At 54.0% G+C, this 22,195-nt stretch overlaps 1 protein-coding gene across 1 annotated transcript; it reads right to left on the bottom strand.

Annotated features, from left to right (window-relative positions):
- Positions 1–450: 450 nt before the first annotated feature.
- Positions 451–14,207, bottom strand: CDK18 (cyclin-dependent kinase 18). The gene is made up of 15 exons (XM_009584079.1): positions 14,084–14,207; positions 7,139–7,272; positions 6,644–6,769; positions 4,478–4,534; positions 4,117–4,231; positions 3,861–3,955; positions 3,695–3,757; positions 3,166–3,289; positions 2,958–3,078; positions 2,524–2,621; positions 2,068–2,173; positions 1,808–1,850; positions 1,222–1,312; positions 808–885; positions 451–485 (listed from the first exon to the last, which is right to left on the bottom strand). The coding sequence occupies exons 1-15, from the start codon at positions 14,205–14,207 to the stop codon at positions 451–453; spliced, it is 1,410 nt and encodes a 469-aa protein (XP_009582374.1).
- Between the last annotated feature and the right edge of the window lie 7,988 nt (positions 14,208–22,195).

The following is a 22,195-nucleotide window of genomic DNA, read 5'->3' as shown; positions in this document are numbered from 1 at the left end:
CTGAGCAAAGGTATGTTTTCAGAAATGCCTGCCTGGGCCAAACGCTATGATCCACAGCCCAGCTTTGGGGATACAATCCCCCGCTCCTAAAACCTCCCCGTGCCCGGCTCACCCCCCAAGGGCAGAGAGTGGTTCCCTGGGGCAGCACACGATCCTGCGCTCCGGGCAATGCCCAGGGCAGCTCCTCACTAGAGCACCGGCACAGAGGGTGGCAGCTCACATCTGATGGGGGCAACATGAAAATAAGAGGGGAAAAAGGCCACAGGTCCATCAACAGCAGCTGCTAGGGACTGTGTTTTTGGGGACAGGCAGGGGAGAGCCTGCAGCCAAGGGCGCTTCATCGTCCTGCTCGAGTCAGTAATTCTGCAGTGGGTCAGGTGGGAGCGTGTTGTCATCTCCTTTCTCAGTGTTTTGATCTCCATGGTGACAAGGGGAACAAGAGATCCAAGTTTAAAATATACTCTGCCGCCTGTTTTTCCCTCGGGCTGAGGAAGAGAGAGAGAGATGGGTCAGAGAGGTCAGACGGTGAGCGGCACTTTGCAGAGAAGCTGAGCTCTGTGCTGCTCTGGGTTAGGAGGTTACAAGCCCACGGCATTCACAGAGGAGGGAGCTGCGCCTCAGGGCACCTAGATGTGACTTTGGTACCACGGTAGGTGACAATCAAGGATGCCCCAGGGATAATTTGTGAACTAAAGCAGGGAGCAGGTTTGGCTTTTTCCTATGCGGGACCCACTGGGAGTAACCCCAGTGCCAGCGCAGTCCATGGCACCATCTGGGAGAGGTCAGCATGATTTTCTCCAGTCCTACCTGACTGCTGAAAGGCTGAGCCTCGGTAGCCAGGGTCCTTTTGAAGCTGGATCTCCTTCAGGGAGAAGATGGAGACGTCTAGGCAGAGGGGGCAGAGAGAGAGGCGTCAGTCCAGCTGGCTGAGCCGGCAGCGGTCTGCAAACCCGGAGCCAGGAGGGAGGGAGTGCCCAAGTGCAGCACTGCACCTCATCAGAGCTTTTCTCTCACACTCTTACTCCTACTCCATATTTTTCTACCCAAACTGTTTCTTGCTCTCGCAGCCACCAAGCTCCCACCCCACTCTGCTGCAGGAGCACCTCTGAGTGAGCAAAGACAAGAGGCATCTGAAGAAACCTGGCTGCAAACCTCCACCCTCGGGCTGCACAGAAGCTCTTTGCTACACATCCCCCAGGCAAGAGGACAGCGTGCACTTACTGTCGGGCAGGAGGTGCACCCGCTCTCCCAGGCTCTTGAAGTAAGCGTGCCGCAGGGCTGTCTCCGCCGAAATCCGGCCTTTGGCTTCGTACTGCACAAAGCCCCAGAGAAAGGCGATTACACAGAGTCTGCACGTGCGAGAAGGCACAGAGGCCCCATACAGGACGTGTGCACATCTGTGCACCTACGCACATGTAAGCGCCCAAGCAATTTCATATGCTGCGTGGGTGATAGCATGTCCAAACACTGTGCACACCATGGCAATTACCAGTGCCATTTGCATGTGCACAAGGGACAGCACACACTGTGTGACCATAGGAGTGCACCGGCCATGTCGTACCTTATGGATCATCAGGTTTGTATCCTCTCACTTGTGTGTGAGAGGACACAGGATGCGGGATGGTTCACCGTCCTTAATGGGAGGTGGTTTGGGATAGCATCTACACGGCCATAGCTGTAGGGCTCTGGCTTATTCTGCAGTCACAGCTCCTCTCCTGCATAGCTCCAAAATCAGTGTGAGGGCAGCCAGAGTACCTTCACCTCAGCAAATCCCTTTGCCATCCACCTGGACTGCTCTACCACTCACCAGAAGGAGGTTCATCAGCAAGTCAATGCCTTCTGAGTCCAGCCTGAGAGAAGGAGGAAATAAGAAATGGAGCATTATTGCACCCAGGAGACATTGCAATAGTCAATGCAAGGGACAAGTGGCAGCTGGGACCTCCAATGCACAGCTGCATTCAGAAGCTGCCAGCACCACAAGGAGGAAATGAAACTGGTCTCCCCAGGCTCCCATTTACAACCAGTGCAAGCCCACCATGCCTTATGTGTCCCTGCTCAAGGAGGTACCTTGGGGCGTGATTTATTAACGGCTGGGCTCGGTACTGCGTGAAATTGTAAGCCTTAAACTCCTCGTTGGATGTTATTCCAGGCCAGGTGTCTTCTGTTGGGGTTCCTGGGAGGGGGAGAGAGGGAAACCTGTCATGTGCATTTGGTGCAGAGAGAAGACCCTCATGCATGTGAGTGCCAGTGTCCTGCCCAGGAGAGAGGATACGAATTTCCCCAGCAGGCTGGGACTCGCCTGCGCATCCCACGGGGCAGCTGGCGAGGAGCTCCTCGCCCTCACACCTCTGCTGACTGCAAGCCTGGAGGGGGGCTGCAGGCAGCCTCTGCCCACGCCTGCCCACGCCTCTGCAAGGCTTTGCCAGCGGGCTCCCTCCAGGCTCCTGAGGCTGCGCTTTGTCACCGCTCCTGCAGTCAGCCACTGCCCTCGCGTGGAGATTTGGGAGACAGCAGAAGACTCACCCAGCAGCCTGAAGATCAAATGCAGCTCTTCTTTCACCGTGGAGCCAGGGAACATGGGCCGTCCGGTGACCATCTCGTAGTGGATGCACCCAACACCCCTAGAGCAGCAGCAGAGGCTCTGGGATTAGTGACGGAGAAGCCCTGTGGACACCCCACCACCCCTTGGCCAGGACCGAAGTTCCTGGAGAGGGAAATGAGCTCCAAGAGCTGCGTCACTTCTCTGCTACAGGTAACCATTCACCCCTGATGAGGACAGCATGCTCCAAAGACCCTGAGCCCCAGGGGACACAGAAAACAGCATGGCCTCTGGGAGAGCCCACCAACCTCTGGTGTAACCAACACTATAGGCACATATGGTGCACTGGCAGACAGATGGAATGCCCGACCCAGCATCTCGGAGAGCCCAGGAAGCTCAGTTTGGAGCTGTGACTCACCACATGTCAATGGGTGTGGAATATTCGGTAGATCCCAGCAGGACGTCGGGGGGCCGGTACCACAGCGTGACCACCTCATTGGAATAGGTTTTCGTAGGGACTGACTTGGCTCTGGCTAGTCCTGAGGATGAAAGGGATGGGCATCAAGGAGCTGCTCCTAGCTGCACCTCCTTGCAATGCTGCATCTTCCCCAGAGAGGCCTGCCTACCAAAGTCAGCCAGCTTGAGCTCTCCTCTCTCGTTGATGAGCAGGTTCTGGGGTTTGAGGTCTCGGTGCAGGATCTTTCTCCCATGACAATAAGCCAGACCACGCAGCAGCTGGAACATGAAGATCTGTGGGGAGCAGAAGGGGTTTGCATTTAGCACAGGGACACGGGCACCAAAAGTGAGTCTGTCTCAAGGGCTCTCAAACTCATGGCCAGGAAAGACCCCTCGAAGCTGGCATGGGGTGGGACGCACTGCAGACAACTGTTCAGACCCATCACCAGCAATCCAGAAAAGGGGATGAACAAAGTCTGCATGCACAGTAATTTTATTTAGGGTGGCAATGACTGAAGAAATGCTGGTGGAGCATCAGAGCAAGCTGGAAAAGGTCGAAGAAGAGTAAGAAGGCTGACCTGAAGAGGGAAGGGGTATCCAGCCTCACCCAGCCCTGCAACACCCTAGACTGCACTCAGGGTGAGCACCCCACATGTGGGGAGAGGCAGGGGTACGGGGTCCCAGGCAGCACCCTCTTACCTTCACGTTGTGCACGCTCATCAGGTTCCCACAGTTATCGAGGTACTGCTTGAGGTCGTTGTCCTGCAACGAGAAGCAGTCAGCCTGTCTTTCCCTCAGCCCCTATCACCCACCCGCAGAAAGGCAGCCATCCCCCCGTTCCTGCAGAAAGCTCCCCCAGGCCTACCAGGTACTCGAAGACGAGGGTGAGGGAGCGCTCTGTGTGGATGATGTCGTGCAGGGTCACGATGTTGGCGTGTTTCAGGTTCTTCAGCAGCGACACTGCAAGGACAGGAGACGGCAGGTTGGGGCAGCAGGACCTGGGACTGCCCTCTGCGTGACTGCAGGTGTACGTGTCCACCTGCACCACCCGTCCCAAATCCACCCGTGACCCAGCATTGCTCGTGAGGGCTGTGATGGGGAAAAGCCCCTCCTGCCCTCACCTTCCCGTATGGCCGTGCAAGGTGCCCCTTCCTCGTGCTCCAGGCGGATTTCCTTCAGGGCAACCAGGTTTTCGGTCAGCTTGCTGCGTCCCTTGAAGACAGTGGCGTAAGTGCCCTGGATGGGGAGAGAGAAAATACAAGCCATGCAGACCATTTACCAGGGTGGCACAACACTGATATACTCCATAACATTTGGAGGAAGGATCATTTGAAGCTACGGGGCCAAGACAGAAGTCCACAGAAAGACTTGGTCTAAAGATTGCTAGATATTGAAGAAATTTGGCTACAGCCTGCCCTTTGCACTTCAAGCTGCCCTTCTAACTTAATTTAAATCCTTCCAGGGGTTTCACAGTCTACTCACCTCTCCCAGTTTGTCCAGTTTAACATAGGTTTCCAGCTTCCCAAACCCAATATCTGACTGTAAGAGAGAAAGGAAAACATCACTGGGAGGGATCTCATCCAGAGATGGCTTCATCTCCAGGGGGAAGGTCAAGGACAGTGGACAGTAACAGCTTTGGGGGCAGATCAGTCAAGGCAGGTGTTTGCATGCAGAAGCCCAGCTGATCTAAGTACTTTCCTGGAGAAGCCGTGCAGGCAACCAGACAATCAATCAGAAAACCTTCACAACCGACTGGCTGCTTAGGCAAAATGGATGGCACCTGCATCGCGTACCCCAGGGCACCGCAGCCTGCACGACTGCCCCTTCCCACTGCCACCCCCGCAATTCCCTTCTCCTCTCACCCACCACCCTGACACGCCACCAGCAGCGGCCAAGTCCAACAAGAGCTGTGATTTGCAAAGAGCTGATGCCCTTTCTATTGGAGAAGCCTCGTGGGATCCTGCTGCTGATGCCCAGCCCTTTTCTTGAGTGCTTTCCTACGTCCTGGTCTATACTGTGCCTCCGTTCATTTCTCTGTGTGCTGTTCAAATCAAGCGTGAAAGGGACATTTTCCCATTTGGAACAGTAACTCTTTAACGTACTGCTGAGACCTGTTCTCGTGCACCCAGTGAAAGAAGGGTAACCACTGCAAGGCCACAGATTTAGGTGTCACTCCTAGCAGACCCCTGGAATTCCAGTTTTCTGTGGGGACAGAGATAACTCCTCGGTCAGTTTGGATTATCTGTGTGCCAGGCAGGGGATGGTTCCCAGCACAACAGGGCCCAAGGCAAATCATTGCTCCTTTATGTCATTACTCCTGGTGTCATTCTCCCACAAAATATGTTTGCATCGGTGTCGTCCCAGGCCAGCAGCCAGCTCTGACTCCAGCCCAGCTAAAGGCCCCCCAAGCCAGCAGCGCTGCCCCCTCTCCCGAGCCAAGGGCTCATGCCATGCCGCTCACCATCAGCAGATGGAGCTGGATGGACAGCTGTCAATCAGGAGGCAAAGACACGGGCTATGCAGGGCAAGAGTCCCCTGGGGGAGGCACCGAAGGAGCCCCCTGCACTGTGCCCAGGGCTCTGCCTGAAGAACCAGCAGCCCCAGGTCTGGGGTGCTCTTGCAGCCTCCCCTGCGCACCAGATCTGCCCCACGAGAAGACTTTTTCCTTGCAACAGGCACTGACCAGACCACCAAGCTCTCACAAGCTGCCACACGCAGCAAGGAAGCTGCTTTCTTGCTCACGCAGGCTGGATTTGGACTGTCTTTTTACTCCCATTTTGGCTTCCCCAAACTCTCTGGGAACAGATGTGTCCTGAGCAGGGAAATGAAGTGACTGCTGCAATCTGAGGTGCTGTACACCCCCCTAGAGCCATACTGCGAGTTTTGCAGGGGCATGCCTTATTCATGGAGGGGACCATGAATATTAATGGCATGTTATTCTGGCTGTGTTTATTTTATTGATCAGACAGAACAGGCAGGTAAATGCAAGCTCTCCTTTTCTCTTCCCTCCCCCTGAATAGGCATGCCAGATCTGAAGATGCCTGCTGAGACCTCGCTGTTGTATCTGTATAGCACTGAGCACTCCTGGGCAGCAGGACACATGCTTGCACATTTGTAAACAGGGCACCGGGTTTTTGCTCCTACATATGCTGATGCTCTGCAGTAAAGAAACTGAAAGGCCAACACTAATGCAAAGGCTAATTCATTATTTATCAGCATTTGCATTTCAACTAGCAGAGGCTCCACTACTTGCTAAACTGCAGGAGGCTTTCCACCTCCTCCCCTTTGGAAGGAGCTAGGCCAAGAGGGAAGTCAGGTATGTGCAGAGGTGAGTGAAGGAATGTGCAGGCCTGGGGATTTGCACAGCAGTATGCAGATGTGCATGTGTAGGAGTGATACGGGGGAAGAGACGCATATGTGTGTGGTGGAGGGAATGTGTACTGCTGGGAGTGTGCAGAAAGGGATTTGCATGCGCAGGGATGTGTGTGTGTGTATCTCCATGACACACAGGCTGTACAAGGGAGCTTACACAGCAGGGCATGACTGCATGGGTGGGTGGCAATCAGCACATGCATCTGCTGGCTGGGACTTGTATGCATGAAGCGAGATGCCATGCCTCTGCTGCTCGCTCTGCATGGTGAGACTTACGAGGGAAGCCCGTCGGGACATCCTGCTGAGGGGCTTGGGGAACTCTGGGCTCTCCATCTGCAGCTTCTGCAAGAACTCGGGGGGCAGGCGGATGTCCACGGGCAGGGAGAGACGCTTGCTGACATCCTGCGGAGAGGGCCAGAAGAGCGGGTGATGAATGCATCTGGTGAAAGGAGGACTGTACAGAGACAATCAAGGGGAAGTGCTCTCTAACTACAGCTGATGTTAATACCAAAGCAATGGGTGCAGCATCTGTGGGACCCTTAGTCAAAGGAAAAGGGAAGGTGTGCATGCATGCGTGTGCATGGGGATGTGCACTGGGCTTTGTCAGGTACCATGGAAGTCATGTTGAGTGCACCCAAGAGGATGTCAGGGCTTGTGTCTGAGACTGCCAGGTCCCCACGAATCAAACACCAGCTCTTCCAGCCAGCAGGCAGGTGACAACCAGAACTTGCCACGTCCCTCCTGCCCGCTCCGGCCTGCAGCAGTACTTGCCTCCATGGAGAAGCGACGCTGGTTGTTGTTGCGGTAGCGCACGGCCATCGGGGACTGGCCTTCCACCTCGGAGGGGGAGACGGGGCTGGTGTCTGCTCGGAAGTCCCTGCCCAGGTGTCCCAGCTGCAGGTGCCCTTGAGCCAGGTCTGAGGACAAAAAGAAAGGACAGTGAGCTGGTGGAATGGTAGCAGAAGTGCCAAGGCCCAAGGCACTTGCTTTGGAGAAAAGAGAGTGAAAGGAGGGCAGGAAGATGCTCTGGGGCCATGGGAAAGTCGTCTTCCTCCTCCCTATCCAGGAGGCAGAGAGAATACCTGCTTTTTGCTCCAGACTCCTGGTGCATCGCCACCCACACAGCTCTGCTCAGCAGCACCCCCAAAGTGCCCTCGTGCAGCCCCCTGCAATGGTCTCTTTTGACAGACGAGGAGGGGGATGCAGAGAGGGCAACTGCTTCACCCCCAAGGCCACCCAAGATCTCCCACATCCCTGTCCAGTGCTCAACCCGCCAGGCAGCATCGCCAAGCAGCTCATCCCTCTGCAGCAGCACCACGGGGTTTTGCACGGGTGAGTATTCATCTTAACTTCCCAGCCTTATCTTCACTAACGTCACATTAGACAAAACACGATTTGCACTTTAGGAACACCTAGGTGCCTGACTGCGGCTCTGGATCCCTCTGTGCTAGGTCTGTACAAAAGCAAAACAGAAAGAGAGCCCTGCCTCTGGGGAGCTTACAAGCACATGTACCTAATCTGCCTCAGGAACCACCAAAACTAACAGACTTCAGGGTACTTTCCTCCAAGGATGGGACCGTTTCTCAGAAGGTGTTTGGGATTAAAGGCTGCAGAATCACTTATTGCAAAACAAAACACTCCAGGCTTTCCTGCCCCAACCTGCTGTGCTTAGACAGACACACAGTCCTTAGAAGCACAAAAGCTCTCTTGAAAACCAAAGCAGCTCAGAAAAATAACTCTTCTCTTGGGACTCCAGTGTGAAGCCTCACTGAGCCCAAGAAACCCTGAAAGGAGCAAGCAATCAGAACAAAATAAGCCATTGAGCTCCCTCTGGTCTCCAGTTTGAGGCTTGCACTTAAACCTCCTCACTCTGTAATTAACAGCTGGTTGGCAGGAATATTCTGGCATGCATAGACCCAGACAGTGGCACAGAAAAACATCGACAAGTTCAACGCAGGTCGCCTGGACCCCAGCGAAGTGGATTCCCCTGATTCACACAGATGCTGTTTCCAAGGGGCCGTTCAGAAAGAGGCAGCGCTAACTGGGTGTGCTGGGATGGAGGAGGCAGGGCTAACTGGATGTGCTGGGATGGGGAGAACAAACTCCCCAAGGGAGGGATGCACCTCCCTCTGGAAAGGTGTGGGGCCAAGAAGGGACGACCGTTTTGTCCCCTTCCCGGTGGCCATACAACACTCTCCCTTCTTATCTAAACTTTGCTCCAAGTTAGCAAGGCCTCTGGGGTCCAAGGACCCCGCCATGAAGCACCGGTGTCCTCCATGCATCCAGGCACCCTGCAGTGATTTCCCCAGAGCAAGGAGGAACATTGCAGGAGGGAAACACCCCAGGGAGGACCTGTGATGTCCCAGGCTGAGCCACTGAGCCCTGCTCCTTGCCAAACCCTTTCCTTGAGCTGCACAGAGACAATCCCCTGCTACGCCTAATGCAGATTTCAGCGCACGGATCCCAAATGTGCTCAGGCAGCCAGCGATGATCTCATTGCTGAAGACTGGAGAGGGCGGGCTGGCTTTCACGGGGTGGTGAGCAGGGCTGGGACCTGGCTGCAGTTTGCTCATCTGATGGATGAGAGGTGGCAGGCAAGTGACCTGGGAAAAGATGTGGTTTTGTGCCATGGTCAGTGGGGGACCAGGGGACCTGCGAGCTAAGAGACGCAGGGTGTCCTCGATAGACAGCCCGCACGTAAGGGATGGGTTCAGCCCATGCCACTGGGCCTGGGAGCATCTGAAACAGTGCCAGGAGTTTTTGGGCAGACAAGCAAGAACGAGGCACAGAGTCACCCCTTCTCCCAGGACCGCTGCGGGACTCTGGTCCCTGTCCCTTTCTGGCCATCTGTCTGTGCAGGAACAGTCAGGAATCTTACCCTGAATTAACCACAGGTATAAAATTAACATGGATCAATTAAACTGAATCAAATCTTTTTAACTTGCTCGCTTCCTAAGCAAATTATCTGAAAAAAACCCGAAGGCCATTTAAAATCTGACTGAACGGAGTTCAACTAATCCACTTTAAATGATAGTTTGGGTGAATTTGTGCTGGTTCCCATAGGTAAACACGCCCAAAGACTTGGTAAAAGATGCAGCCTGTCCCTGAAAGGTGCAAACCAGCAGCACTGTCACCCTGAACCAGCAGCCCACCCAGGTTAGTGTCAATCTCTCCTCATCTACAAGAGCATCAGATGTAAAGCCAGAGGTAAGATGACAACCTGGGCATTCTAGTGCCAGCAAAGGGGAATGGGATACGCAAAGGATGTGAACGACCATATCATGGGAAAAGCATGTAAAAATACACAGAGATTTGCAGAGATGAGGGGAAAGGTGTTTGGGCTGCCCTGGGGCCAGAGAGGGCAGGCGGGATGTGCCAGCCCAGTCCATCCTGTGTCACCGCGAGGTGCCCACAGCACCCGGGGATGCCCAGTCCCGCAAAGATGCTCTCTCAGGGCTGGGGTTGCCCCCGGGCTTGGAGGAACTTGTCGGGTGCTCACGGGAGGAGATGAGAAGCTGTGGGCGTGCAAACGTGAGGGCCTGTTTGACTCTGCTCGGCATTTCATGTGGATGACAGCGAGCCCTGACACTCTGCAAATAATAAGGCTGCATGGGATATCAAAGCAAATTAAAGTGAGACCGCAGACACGGCGGCTGCCTTTGACGAGCCTCCCACCTTTCTTTATAAACGTATTTAAACACTGCCTTTGCCAAAACAAGCTTTGATCTCCCAAGGAAAGGGGCCAGAACCCTTCACTGCTTGCCTGACTTACGACTTTTAATTACTTTGCTAAGTGTGAACTCTCTTCTCAAAGCTCTGTTATACTCATGAGGCAGGGCTGCACTGAGGTCTTGGATTATTCACCCTCCTTCCTCCCCCTCATCATCACTTCTTTGTGGCCTTGCACTCCAAAGGCCAGATCGGGCTCTGATTTATGCCATTGCAAACTGGGAGTTACACAGGCTTTGCAGCCTGAATAGTGAGACCTTATTTGGCCTCGGAGGACAGACCAGGCGGTGGCTGTGTGGGGCAAAGCCTTGGCACAGATAGGAGCTGTTGCTGAATGCCACTAGCTCTTATCAAAGCAAATGGGAGACACCAAGACCTGATACCTCTGAAAATCTGGAGTATGGAGAGAAATGTGTGACTGGGGAAGCCCAGGAGGAAAGAAAGGAGCCTCCTTGCCTTCAGCCTTAATGTGAGGCTGGAGCAGCCATGGAGAAGGTTCCCCATCTCTGAGGATGTGGAGATGGTGCTGGCCTTTGTCAAGGATATCAGATATTGTACAGAGCCCAGCCTGCGCTCTCCTTAACCCAGGAGCTTTCTTCCACCTCTGCCTCTGCAGCTGAGCAGCCATTGTGGCCGAGCAATGGCTGTGCTGCCCAGGGGAGGGATGCTTGGCAGGGCGGAGGGGCGTCAGACGCCCCAATTCAGGCTCTGAGTGAATTAGGCTCTGACCACAGGCACCCCCTTTCCCTCTCTGCATCGTCAGACTCCATCAAGGTGACATTGCCCGTGATGGGATGTGTCCAGGCTGGAAAGCTGTTTGCTTTTCCATTTGCCAGCTCTGCTTCTCTCAGGCCTCGTTTTATCAGCCTCTGTGGGTGAGGTCATGAGAGTTACGGGATGGAGAGGACAGAGCTGGGGATTTCCCACCGCACCACCAACAGACGAGGCAGGTTTCTGCCCACGAGAAGGCCTTGCCTTGTCCCGTTGCCAGAGTCAGAGCAGCTCTGCACATGCTTTTGGAGCATCTAATGAAAAGGTCTTCTGGCCTCTGCATCACCCTTCTCCCCAAGGACACGTGGAGGCACTCACAGCCACTGTCATGTAGGATTTGCAGACTGCCTGTGAATGCTGATAACCTGTGATTTCTGATGCTGGAGGGAAAATAAAAACTGCAAGCAATCCCCTGAGGAGCTGTGTGAGGTGATGAAAGAAAAAATGATGTGCTGATCTCTGCCGTGATTAGCACTCGTTTCTGGAGCGAGTGATCACAGTGCCTGAACTGTCATGGGTCATCCGCTCACCAGGAGAGAAAAGATCACTGCAGGCAAGCCTGCCTGCCGTGCAGACAGCAGATCAGCCCCAGGGGCACGTTCAGAGATCCTGAGCAAGGAAGGTGAAACCTGAAGCAAAGCTTTTCCCTGTTTCATGGGGAAGAGAAGCAGCACAAGAGTGACTGCCATGGCTCTAGTCTCAGCTCTGCTACCAGCTTTCTGCACAACTGTAGCGAAGTCATTTTGCCTCTTTGCACCTTGATTTCTCCATCTGTAAAATGGAGGAGACCAACACCTCAGAGAGAACTGCTGCTTCCCTAAAGTCAGAGCCTTCTCCAGACCAGGCAGCTCCCATGAGGTCCAAACCTCACCATCAAACCCTGAAAAAGAGCAACTTGCAGATAAACATCCTTCTCATCCCCTCCAGCACCACCAAAACGATCCTGTCCCCCTACACATCTGAAGTATCACACTCCCACATCATGCCCTAATGCCTCCTCACCCCGGGGTGCTGGGGCTTGTGCCCCCCCCAGCTCTGCCCCCCGGCACTGGCGCCTCCACCTTCCCCCTCCCGAGCCCCCACCAAGACCTCTTGGCACAGGGCTGTGGGCAAAGAGCTCCCAGTCACGAGGGGTTTATTAAATGGCCGAAGAGATGCCTCAGATAAATGTGGTTGTCAGGGCTCTTCATAAACAACAGCAGCAGCCTGCAGGAGACGGAGATTAAGGGCACCGTGGAGGTGACTTCTCGGGGTTGTTTACAATCCCCAAGGAAAACTTAATCAAGAGATCTCGGGCAGGAGGGAGTGGGCTCGGGGTGGTGGGTACGGCAGGGGCAGCGTGTTTTGCCTCTCCTGCGTGGGAGAGGGCGCGGGTGCACACTGGGAACCGTGCACCAGGGAGCAGGAGGCACCAGGGAGGGAAAGCTGTGGCAGAGGGCCAGGATGTGCCGCGTCCAGGCAGGGAGGGACCAACCGGTGGGGGCTGGCACCGGGGCGTCCCGAAGCAGCACGCGAGGAGCTGTACCCCATGGGGTGGTGCTGGCAGACCCCGAGCCCCTGATGCATTCCCGGGTGCAGGCAGGAGGATCTCCTAATCGTACCATGTCACAGTCTAGTTCTGGTCCAGCCTCTACCCACGGGGTCGGGAACACCCTCGGCCCTGGCCCCAGGCTCAGTCTGCTCTGATTTCACTCTTATTCTTTCCTGGCTACCTCAGGAGTGAGGTCAGAGGGGGGGGGGGCAGATGCTGCATGCACTGGTTTGCCATTCAAGGGCAAAGGAAGAACCGTGACCAAAGCTTCATTAAAGCAGAAGAACGGGGAAATCGCCTCTCCAACAAAGCCTCGGTTTGCACGGCAGAGATAACGAGCCCAGGCTCAGACATCTCAGAGCAGAGGTCCCCCAAGGAAGGCAACAGCAGCAGCAGCTGTCAGTGCCCAGGACTTTCTTAGCCTTGTACCATTTTATCCCCACAGCTTCTGCACATCTAATTAAGGGCTCAAGTCTAATTATAGCCCTCGCTGCTTGCTAGGGTGTGAGGGGAGGTGTGTGCAGGGGGGAGCAGGGAAGGAGGCCATGAAGGGATGCTGTTCAGGGCAGCCTGGGTGTCCGGAGGGACAAGAAGAGCATCAGGAGCTGCAGGAGTGAGGAAAGCCAGCTCTAAATTAGGTTACTGCATCTCCTCTTTCAAGCAGGTTACCTGGCAGAGAGACGATCCCTCCCTGCTGGGGCAGATGCGAGTGCCAGGCAATTACATCATGGCCTCAGCCCCTGCTTGCAGCAAAAGTTTCTAGCAATTGTGGCTGCAGGGTGAGGGGGAAAAAAGCTTGAACATGACCTGAGTGGAGCCGGGGGCACCGGCACATGAACAGGCTGGCCTGTGGCAAAGCAAGTTGTTTTGGTAGGAGGCAGCAGCAATGACGTGATCCTTCAGCCTTGCACCCGCAGCAGCGAATTTACCCCTGGATGAATCAAGTCTAACTTTATCCGGTTTCCAAACGCCTGCCTGTCAGCAGCTCTGCCTGCTTGCCCATGCACAGCTGCCTCGACGTGATCTGCTCCCAGTTTATGCCTCAAGCATTGCCTCTCCCTTGATATGCCCATAGCCAGAGACAGCGGAGCCTGCCCCAGCCTGCAGTGAGGCAGCTGCTCTGCTTGTGGAAGGGATGTGCCCCATTCTGCTCATGGAGGTGTTTACCCTAAACCTCCCTGTTCCCCGGGACCTTGAAAACTGCATGCCAGGAGAAGGCTGTGGGTCCAGGAGGAAAGGACGGTTCAGCGAGCCCCAGATGCTCCCCTGAACAGAGAGAGCAGCGCCTTTGGCTTGGTGGAAGTGTCAGCCTGTAGCCCTGGAGAGAGGGCTCGAAGAGCACTGTCACTTTTGGGCAGGCAGGAGGAGATCCCACGCTTTCACACTCTCTACCTTAACCACAGATGTGTCACTCCTCTCTGTTTTGTGCAAATACCTTTCTCTCCTATAAGGCTTTCCTTATGCAAGTATAAATCTCTCTTCAGATCAGATTTAATGACAAGGTGTTATTAATCCTGCAGGATAGATGGGGGAAGCAACACCGACAAAGGGGCAGTAACTTTCCACACCTCAACACACCCAGAGAAAGGCTGGGGGGACTGCAGTGGAGATGCTTGCTGGCAGCGCTGACCCCAGATGCTCTCGACCAGCCCCAGCACCATGGCAGGGGCCTGGGGGCTCCTTACCTTCATTCCTCCGGTTGTTGAGCTGGTTGAACTGCTCTGTGAACTCCGTCAGTGACTCCTCGATGGTCTCTGTCCGAGGAACCGAGAGTGAAAACCTCCGCTTGAAATTTTTCATCTTGTTCATTTTACCTTGTGCTGCGAGGGATGGCAGAGCCCTGCGGGGAAGGGAAGAGAGCAGGCTGAGAGGGCTGGACGATGCATGGGACTGTGGCCCCCAGCCCCACAGCTCCTGCTCTTTGGGGCTGGCAGCACCCCGACCCGAATTTCCCCTGCTGGGGACCTACAAGGATCCCCAGGGACATCCTCTTCTCCGAGGCACCGCTGCTGTGTCAAAGCAAAAGAGGAGCCACATGGTCACCAGAGGAATCAGGTTCCTCATGAATTCAACAGCTGACTGTGGTCAAGAAGTGCAGGGGGCTTTTTCTGAGTTAGTTATCAGAGATGAGCCCGGGGCAGGGCTGTGCACACTGAATCACAAGTACCGACACGGGCTGTGCCTTACAGCATCCTTGGAAACTCCAGGGTTGCCCGGGACAGGGAAAAGCAGGGTAGAAATAGAAGGAAAGCAAGAAAGAGTAAACAGTGACGGAAAAGATTCAGTACCACACTCCTCCCTGTACAAGGAGGCACCTCTCCCCTGGCAGTTTGGTCTCTGCTTTGCCCTTGCAAGAAAGACTTCCTGAGCCAGCAGCAAAATGCCAAGTGAAGCCAGTACCGGCTGGGGGGATCCCTGAGAGCCACAGCAAGGGGAGATGCTTTGAGCTCACAGCTTGCTCACAAGCTCTTGAATGACTCATCCTGTATGGGCATTAGAATCGCCTTAGCCAGGGATCTGATTAAAGCAATAAAACCCTTAAATGAAGAAAACCCTCAAGGGGCACATGGCGAAGCGTGCTGGGTCTGAGCAGCCACATGAGTAGGCTGAGGGAGCTCGCTCTGGGTGTCTCGGAGCCACACGCCGCTTTGCCTTTCCTACTTTGGCTCTTGCCAGGCCCGTCTGTAGCTCAGCAGCGCAGATGGGACCGGGCTGCAGAGCTGCCTGTGCAGGGCTTGGTCTTTAGCACCAGCCCCACTGCACTCAGGTGTTCCTCCCGCCGAGCACAGACCTAGCGAACAGCCAACGCTCCCTGCTCCCTGGACTCCAAACATCAGTGTCTCACCCCCAACCAGCCACAGCTCTGCCCCTTCCAGTCCCAGGCCCAAGGAGGTTTGGGTCTGTCCCTCTCCCCCTCCCAATCTGATGAGCGTAGGGCTGCTCCTCCACCAGCCTTTATCGTCTCAACCCTCTAACCTGTCTGGCGAGGGATTTCCATTTTACAGCACCGGACTCCTTTAATGCTACTCTCACCCACCAGCCCAAGGGAGGATCTTAAGGGGAAAATCATCCCTTGGTAACAAACAGGCATCAAAAGCTACACAGAGCGGTTCACAGAGCGGTTCTTTCCTGCACCGACACACACATCCCATGACTTCTCCCGCACCCCTGGAGCAGGTCGGCCCCCCTACTCCTGGGAGTCCCCACTGCAGCTCAGCAGCCCTCTTCCCCTGCTCCGTCCCAGCCCCCTCCGGGGCTTATCAGCACAAACAAACAGTGATCACATTCCAGACTGATGCGATCAGACACGGCATCCGGGAGCTAATGCATCGCGTCGCCAGGGCAACGGGAACACTTGGGTTGACATGCCTGCATCTGAAAGCTTAAAAGATTATCCATCAGCAATATAAACACTCTGTTTGCGTGTCTGCCATGCTCTGCTGTGAGGCATGGCACCCTGCTGTGGGCGCAATCCCCTGAAAATCCCTGGGATTCACCACTCACACCCCTCAAACATCCCCACTCATCTCCCACCTTTAATGCTGCAAAACCCTAAAGCTGAAGGCTCGACTGCAATGCTTGTGTACCTGGAATCAGGGCTGGGGTGTTTGGCTGGGGGTGGGAAGGGAGGTTGGAGGCTGCTTTGAGTTGCAAAGCGAGGCAGGAGGATGCTAGACACATCCACTTCAGGCTTCAGACATTTAAATGTTTTCTCGGCACTACAGAAACATGCTTTGACAACAAAGATACTGGCACTAGTGAATGCTGCATTAACAAAGTCTCCATGTGGGTGCTTTCCTCATGGCCAAGAATAAAGTCTCCAAGCAGTGCTGTTCCTTCTGAAGGGAAGGCAAAGCTTGACACTTGGTTTGGAGACCGTTTTCCCAGCCCATGGCTCTGATCTGGTGCCCTACCTTGCAAGCTAAGCAAGTTTTAACCGAGGCACTGCTGGTGTATGGAAATGCCACTAGTGTTGCAGGCAGCCAAGGAACTAAATCGACCTGAAGTGTTTTGCTCCAGCTGCGCATGCTGACGCTGCTAAAGTGGCACTAGTAAAAGCTACAGAGGCTCCTGTGCTAGGCACTGTTTTACTCCCAAACAGGAAACAGGAGCTCAGGGGAAATCCGCGATGCTCCCAGCAGGTACAACAGAGGCTCAAACGAAAGATAATCTTTCAACATTAATGTTCAGATAAGCCCCAGTGATTATCCTTTCAAATTAGGGCATAAGCAAGTTTCCACGCATCTCTGGTGAAGGTTACACTAATGAACTGCACTCTGGTAGCATCCTGAGCGACCCTTGCACATGTCTGTAACACAGCAAGTGCAAGGAGACATTCGCAGCAGCAAGTGCTGCAATGACCTGACTTCAAATCCACCTGAAGATGCCAGGCTGCCTTCACCAGAAACCGGCAGGGAAGAGAGAAAGAGTTGGACGAGATTGCCCCTCGCCAGTCCCCCAAGATGCTTAAATCACAGCTTGGAGAGGAAGGCTCTGTGTTTCAGGAGAGATTTAGCAATCATGTGCACCCCTAACAGTGGATGAAAGAAGTGTATCTACCTGCTGGATAACACACTTGCAGTACCAAGGAGGAGAGATCCCAGCTCTGAGCACCATCCCCTTTCCTGCCGTTTTGGAAAGAGCACCCTGCCTGGCACTGGGAGGGACTGGGCTGGAGGGCTGGGGGCTGCTGCAGAGCCGCTCAACCCTCCCCACGCCTGCCGTGCCCAAAGGACAGCAGTCACCCTGCCACGCTGGGGACAAAGTCCCACCCTGGCAGGGAGTGGCACGGGATGGTCAAGAGAGCAAGCCACACCGCAGGACCAGAAGGTCACGGGAAGGTGCTCAGCATGAGCTGCTGAGCAATTCCTGCTCTGACAATCCCCCACCAAGCCAATCCATAGCCCCCAGAAGGGCCCTTGACTCCAGGACCAGGAAAGATAAAGGGAATATAAAAGATTCTCCATCTCCAGGTGAATGAAGAAGCATATGAGGGGAAAGGGTCTTTCCACCTCCCCCCTGTCCACTCACCCTTCTCAAAACGGTGCAAATGGTTTAGAAGGCAAACAGCTTCGCACCGACAAAAATTTGTGCTCCACAAATTGCAGCCCGAATCCTTCCCCGCCTTGTCACCCACTGGAGTGCCAGCAGCTACAGGCTGCTAAATATAAAACTCCTCGGAGAGGAAGTGGGGTGGGGGTAAAAATAGCACCGACATCGCTAGCTACCTCTCCTGCTATGCACAAGCCTGCCCTGTACTCATTATCTTTATGGCTCTGTGCAATTGTGGCTAGACCCGGACCTACTTGGCATCTGGTGATGGGGTTCATATTAAAGTGTTTGTCAGCTGGAATTTGTGGGACTGTTCATGTTCTCAGCCTTCCACTGCTCCCAGAGAGGAATTTGTCCTGTCCCGAGTGGCCACTTGGATCCAGATGCCCTAAAGCTAGGATTTGTTCCCCTCCTGTAAGCATGGCATCCCGCGACCTGCATGCTAGAAGGCTGCAGCACATCGCATGGGGCAGGTGATGCGGGGTCCCCAGCGGGCACCCCTCCCCACACACTGCCCTGGGCAGTACCGTGGGGTGCGAGGGGCTTCGTCCTCCCTCTGGCTGCATTTCTTCTGAGAAAAGGCATCCCCTTCTGCAGCTCAACGGAGCAGCCCAGCCCTCTCTCCCGGCATGGATTTCAAAGGAAGAATTGCTAGCGACTGCCTCTTTTTTTCCACCATGTTTTGCAGGAATGTAGTAAAGGAGGTGGAGGCATTTATTGACTTTCTGAGAGAAAGTGACACTTGCTAAGCAAAGCAATGACATCACTTGTTTTACAGCCTGAAGGATCTCAAAGGGGATTACAGCAACCCCTGAACTGTAGTCATCTCTGGGATGGAAGAAGCCGGCTGATCAACAATATGCAGAAACACGACGTTGCATGGTAGGACACAACGGGAAGAAGCAGTCTAAAATGGCAATAAGGAATTTAGGCATCAACAGGCAAAAATGAAATCACTCAGGCTGGAATTTGGCCAAGAAACAGGGATTAAAGCCAGCAGTGTGAATGATCTGCATTTACTGTAATATAGTCAGATAGTAAATACTTGGCTAAAACACTTCAAAGAGCCCAAAGCTGAATCCCGTCAGGAAAGCTCATCACATGATGAAGAAAAGATGTTAACGATTCTTTAAACACTGAATTCAAAGCCGTATTCGCTGCACTAGCAATAACTGTGCTCGCTATTTTTCAGTGAACTATTCCCATAGGCATTCGGGCTGTGACTATCCACATGAATCTCTCTTGCATTTGTACAGCAAAACCCTCTGGCTCTCTGCTGTGGAATTCAAGAGACAGGTATTTTAGACACAGACAAGCCCTCATCAGTGTATGAAACTATCCCCTTTCTCCTTCAGCATATTGCAGGGGCTCGGAAGCAAGGCTTTCAAGCAATAACCACTTTATTGCTTTTCACAAATGATAAGTGGCTCCATTTTTTTCTTACCATTTTAACAGACTCCTGCCCCCATTTCCCAGCTGAAAGGGTGGAAGGCTTGGAGGGAATAGTATGCTTTTTTAAAGCTTTTTTTTATCCCCAGAGAGATTAGCAGTTGTGTTTACAAGGCAAAATGAACAGTCCTATTCAGCAGTTACGGCTCATGCTTCTAGCTATTAGGTAGCATTGATTCACTCCTGCAAGTATGAGAGAAATGGTGAATTCTGCTCGTAGAGCTGTATTTGCTCTGCAAACACTGCTATCATGCAACGCTGCATGTGGCTACAGGGCTAAACAAACAACGAATCGAGGCACCAGTTGAATACGTGCCCCTCCTCACATCGCAAGGCATGGAGACAAAAGTCAGACCCAACAAAAGCCTGCCAGCGTAGCCCATGGGCCAAGCAGCCCTCCCCACCGGCCAGCAGCAGGTCTCTGTTTTGGGCAGCTGATGTGCTCCCTCCCAAGCTCCAGTGCAGACGAGGGGCAGGGAAAAGTAGCATGAGCTGCCAAGACCGCTGAGCACAGGCGATGGGAGAGATTTCGGCCCCTCCATGGTGCACATTCCTTTGCAAACAGGAGCTCGGCACAACCCGAATTCCTCCTCCGCTCCAAATTTCCTCGGCAGGGGCAGAGTCAGGTCCTCAGGAGGTGTACGGAGGGGGACGGGGAGAGATTTGAGGCTGTTCCGGGGAGTCAGAGGGAAATTACAGCATGCTGAGGATGACTCTGACATACACCAGGGGCGATGCTGGATTTTCTACAGCAGCTGGGAATTCTACCAGGGCAAGGTCGGAGGGGCAGGGAAGGATATCAGCCCCTGACCACCAAATGAACGTCTCCCCGGCTGCTCAGCTGTCGGCATGAAATCCTCCCTGGGGTAACAAGGTCCCAGCCGCTCCCTCCCCGTGACAGATGCTGCAAAGCACAGTCCGAGTGCCCGGGTAGATTAGTTCAGATGGACAGAGGCTGCTCTGAGCTGAAGCGAGGATCGGCACTGCCCTGCAGAGCCGGGGCCGCATACTGCTCAGCCTCTGGGATGGGCAGCGGACCCTGCCCATCAGATGGAGCTGCCACGAGGGCGATTTTCTATGGAGCCCTTTGCAGCAATTAGTGTCCCCTAAAGGTGAGTGATAAGGGGAGAGAGCAAGGCCAGATCTCCTCCCTCCACATTTGCCTCCCGCTGCTCAGCTCTGCTATTCAGGGGGCCTGACATTTCCCTCCTACACAGGGAGCAAAGCCCCTGCCAGGAGGTCAAGGTCCTGCAGGGATGGGAGTGCAATCAATTCCTATTAATCTCCAGGAATCCTGTAGCAAACAGCAAGACCATCATTCCAGGGCAGCGACTGTGCTGGGCATGATTGAAAAGGGAACTTGGGGTCCCCAGGGAGTCAGTCCATTCTCACGTTGCAATTTTTTTTTCTCCTGTACTACTGGCTTCCATGATTACAACAAATGCAGTGCACCAGGAATGTCATTATGGCAGCCAGGAGATCACTGTCCTCCCTTCTCACGTCTGCAGTTCGGAGGAGGCTTGGGCGGAAAAATGATCCTGTAGCAAATGCATAAGACTGGCTTCCACTCTGGCTCTGACCCTCTCAGCAAGCCTCGGTTTCCCCAGCTATTAATCAAGAATGACAACGCATCCTTCCTCCCTTCCAATTTGTTTGCATTTTCCTCGGTTGTGAGACAGGCTTGTGGGGTGTACAGCGCCCGGCACAGCAGGGTTTCTCTCCCTCACTTGCAGCATTGCAATTACTCGTTGGTAAATTGTTGTTAAGAGACAATGACACAAGCAAAGCACAAGCCACATGGAGCACGTACAGATCTCTGAGACTCAAACAGACGTGAAGATAGTCTGGGAACGGTGAATGCTATGGAAAACTTCCTGCAAGCCCAGCCTTTGGAGACTTTATAACCTGTACTTGATGCACGGGTGAGAGTGGGAAGGAAAGCCGTTTTGCTAGATGTGCATTTCCACTCTCGTTTGTCCCAGTCCTGACAATGAGCCCAGTAACAAGAGCACACAAAGGAGGTTTGTTCTGCCTTTGTATATTTTGCCTTTCTCTGTGTCCACAGCCCTGTGCGGTGCAGTCAGCAGTTCTCACTTGGCTCTTCCCTTCCCGGCTCTTGGTGAGATCAGGGCAGCTCCGAGGAAGGCATTAAAATGACGGTCATTATTCCAGCAGCCTCAAAACACTAGGCACTTATTCCTCAGCCGATGCTAACCTGAGAAAAGTGTCCCATGTTCAGCTGGAACAACAATAGACTGCTAATAGCCAGTTTGTCCACCACAGACATCCCAGTCACGGGTGGGAGCTCAGTGCTCACATTGTCTGCTGTGCCGCGCCGCCCCGAAGGTGGTCGTGTCAGTGTTTCTATGGTACGTTCATCGGCTTTAGGGGATGAGCGGTCCAGACTCGCAGCCGCTACAGATCAGCAGATCCCCTGCTCCAACCCATCCATCACTGCTGGTTTGCACCAGAAGGGCTGGCAGTGGGGAAATGAGTCTCAGCAAAAGTGCACGACTTTTCCCCCTGGAGCCCAACACAATTGCATTTGGCTCTGAGACAGATGCTCCCTTTGATACTCAATTTTGCTGCGGCAGCTATCTAAGTTATTGAGACTTAACTTATGGTAGCTTGTGAGATCGGGCACGTGTCCCACTGGCAGCATTCACCGTGATGGCAGCACTGTCTCGCTCATACGGCGGTGCTGGACCACGACCCAGGAGGCCTGGGCTGTAATGTGACGCTTGGGAGCAAAGAGCTGTGCTGGGGTTGCTGAGGCAGCAGCACTTTACAGCTCAGGTATGCTCCTGGAGGTGCTGCTGATCGGCTGCATGATAGTTAGCCATTCTCTCCCCTCTTCCGTGACTCGCTTTCTCCTTTCATCCTTTTATTACACAGCGGGCACGTCCTTCACAACAAGCATCGCGCTATGTGTAAACCAAGCTCCCCGCACAGTGAGTAGCTACTGCAATATCAACACGAGTAGTTACTGAAGAGGAACGTTACCAGCAAAGGCCAGCCTGGTCCTTCCCTTTTATGACACTCAACCGATTACTGACTGACAATTAACTAACACAATCCAAGCTGCATCCGAGGCAGATCGGCTCTTCCTGCTACACCGCAGGGACCTCGCTGTGAAGCCTGCCTGCTCTTCACAAGCCCCTTGGAGACCCGATGTCCTGTGCTGCCCTCTCCCAGCATCACCACCCCGTTACCTGGCTGTCATGTCACGCCCCAAAAGTGACAGAGGCTCCTGAATATACAAGCACAACCAAGAAAGTGTTGATGGATCCTGCTGA

Source organism: Fulmarus glacialis, unplaced genomic scaffold (assembly GCF_000690835.1).
Source record: "Fulmarus glacialis isolate BGI_N327 unplaced genomic scaffold, ASM69083v1 scaffold22520, whole genome shotgun sequence".
In the NCBI taxonomy this organism is placed as follows: Eukaryota; Metazoa; Chordata; class Aves; order Procellariiformes; family Procellariidae; genus Fulmarus; species Fulmarus glacialis.
Note: the sequence above shows the minus strand (reverse complement) of the source record. Positions and strands in the feature narration are given on the sequence as shown.

Excerpts from the sequence above, each read along its gene's own strand:
- CDK18 (XM_009584079.1), bottom strand. The coding sequence starts at position 14,207 with ATGAACAAGATGAAAAATTTCAAGCGGAGGTTTTCACTCTCGGTTCCT. Across the intron at positions 4,232-4,477 it reads AACTGGACAAACTGGGAGAG|GGCACTTACGCCACTGTCTT; the intron begins GTGAGTAGACTG and ends CTCCCCATCCAG. Across the intron at positions 3,079-3,165 it reads GCTCAAGCTGGCTGACTTTG|GACTAGCCAGAGCCAAGTCA; the intron begins GTAGGCAGGCCT and ends TTTCATCCTCAG.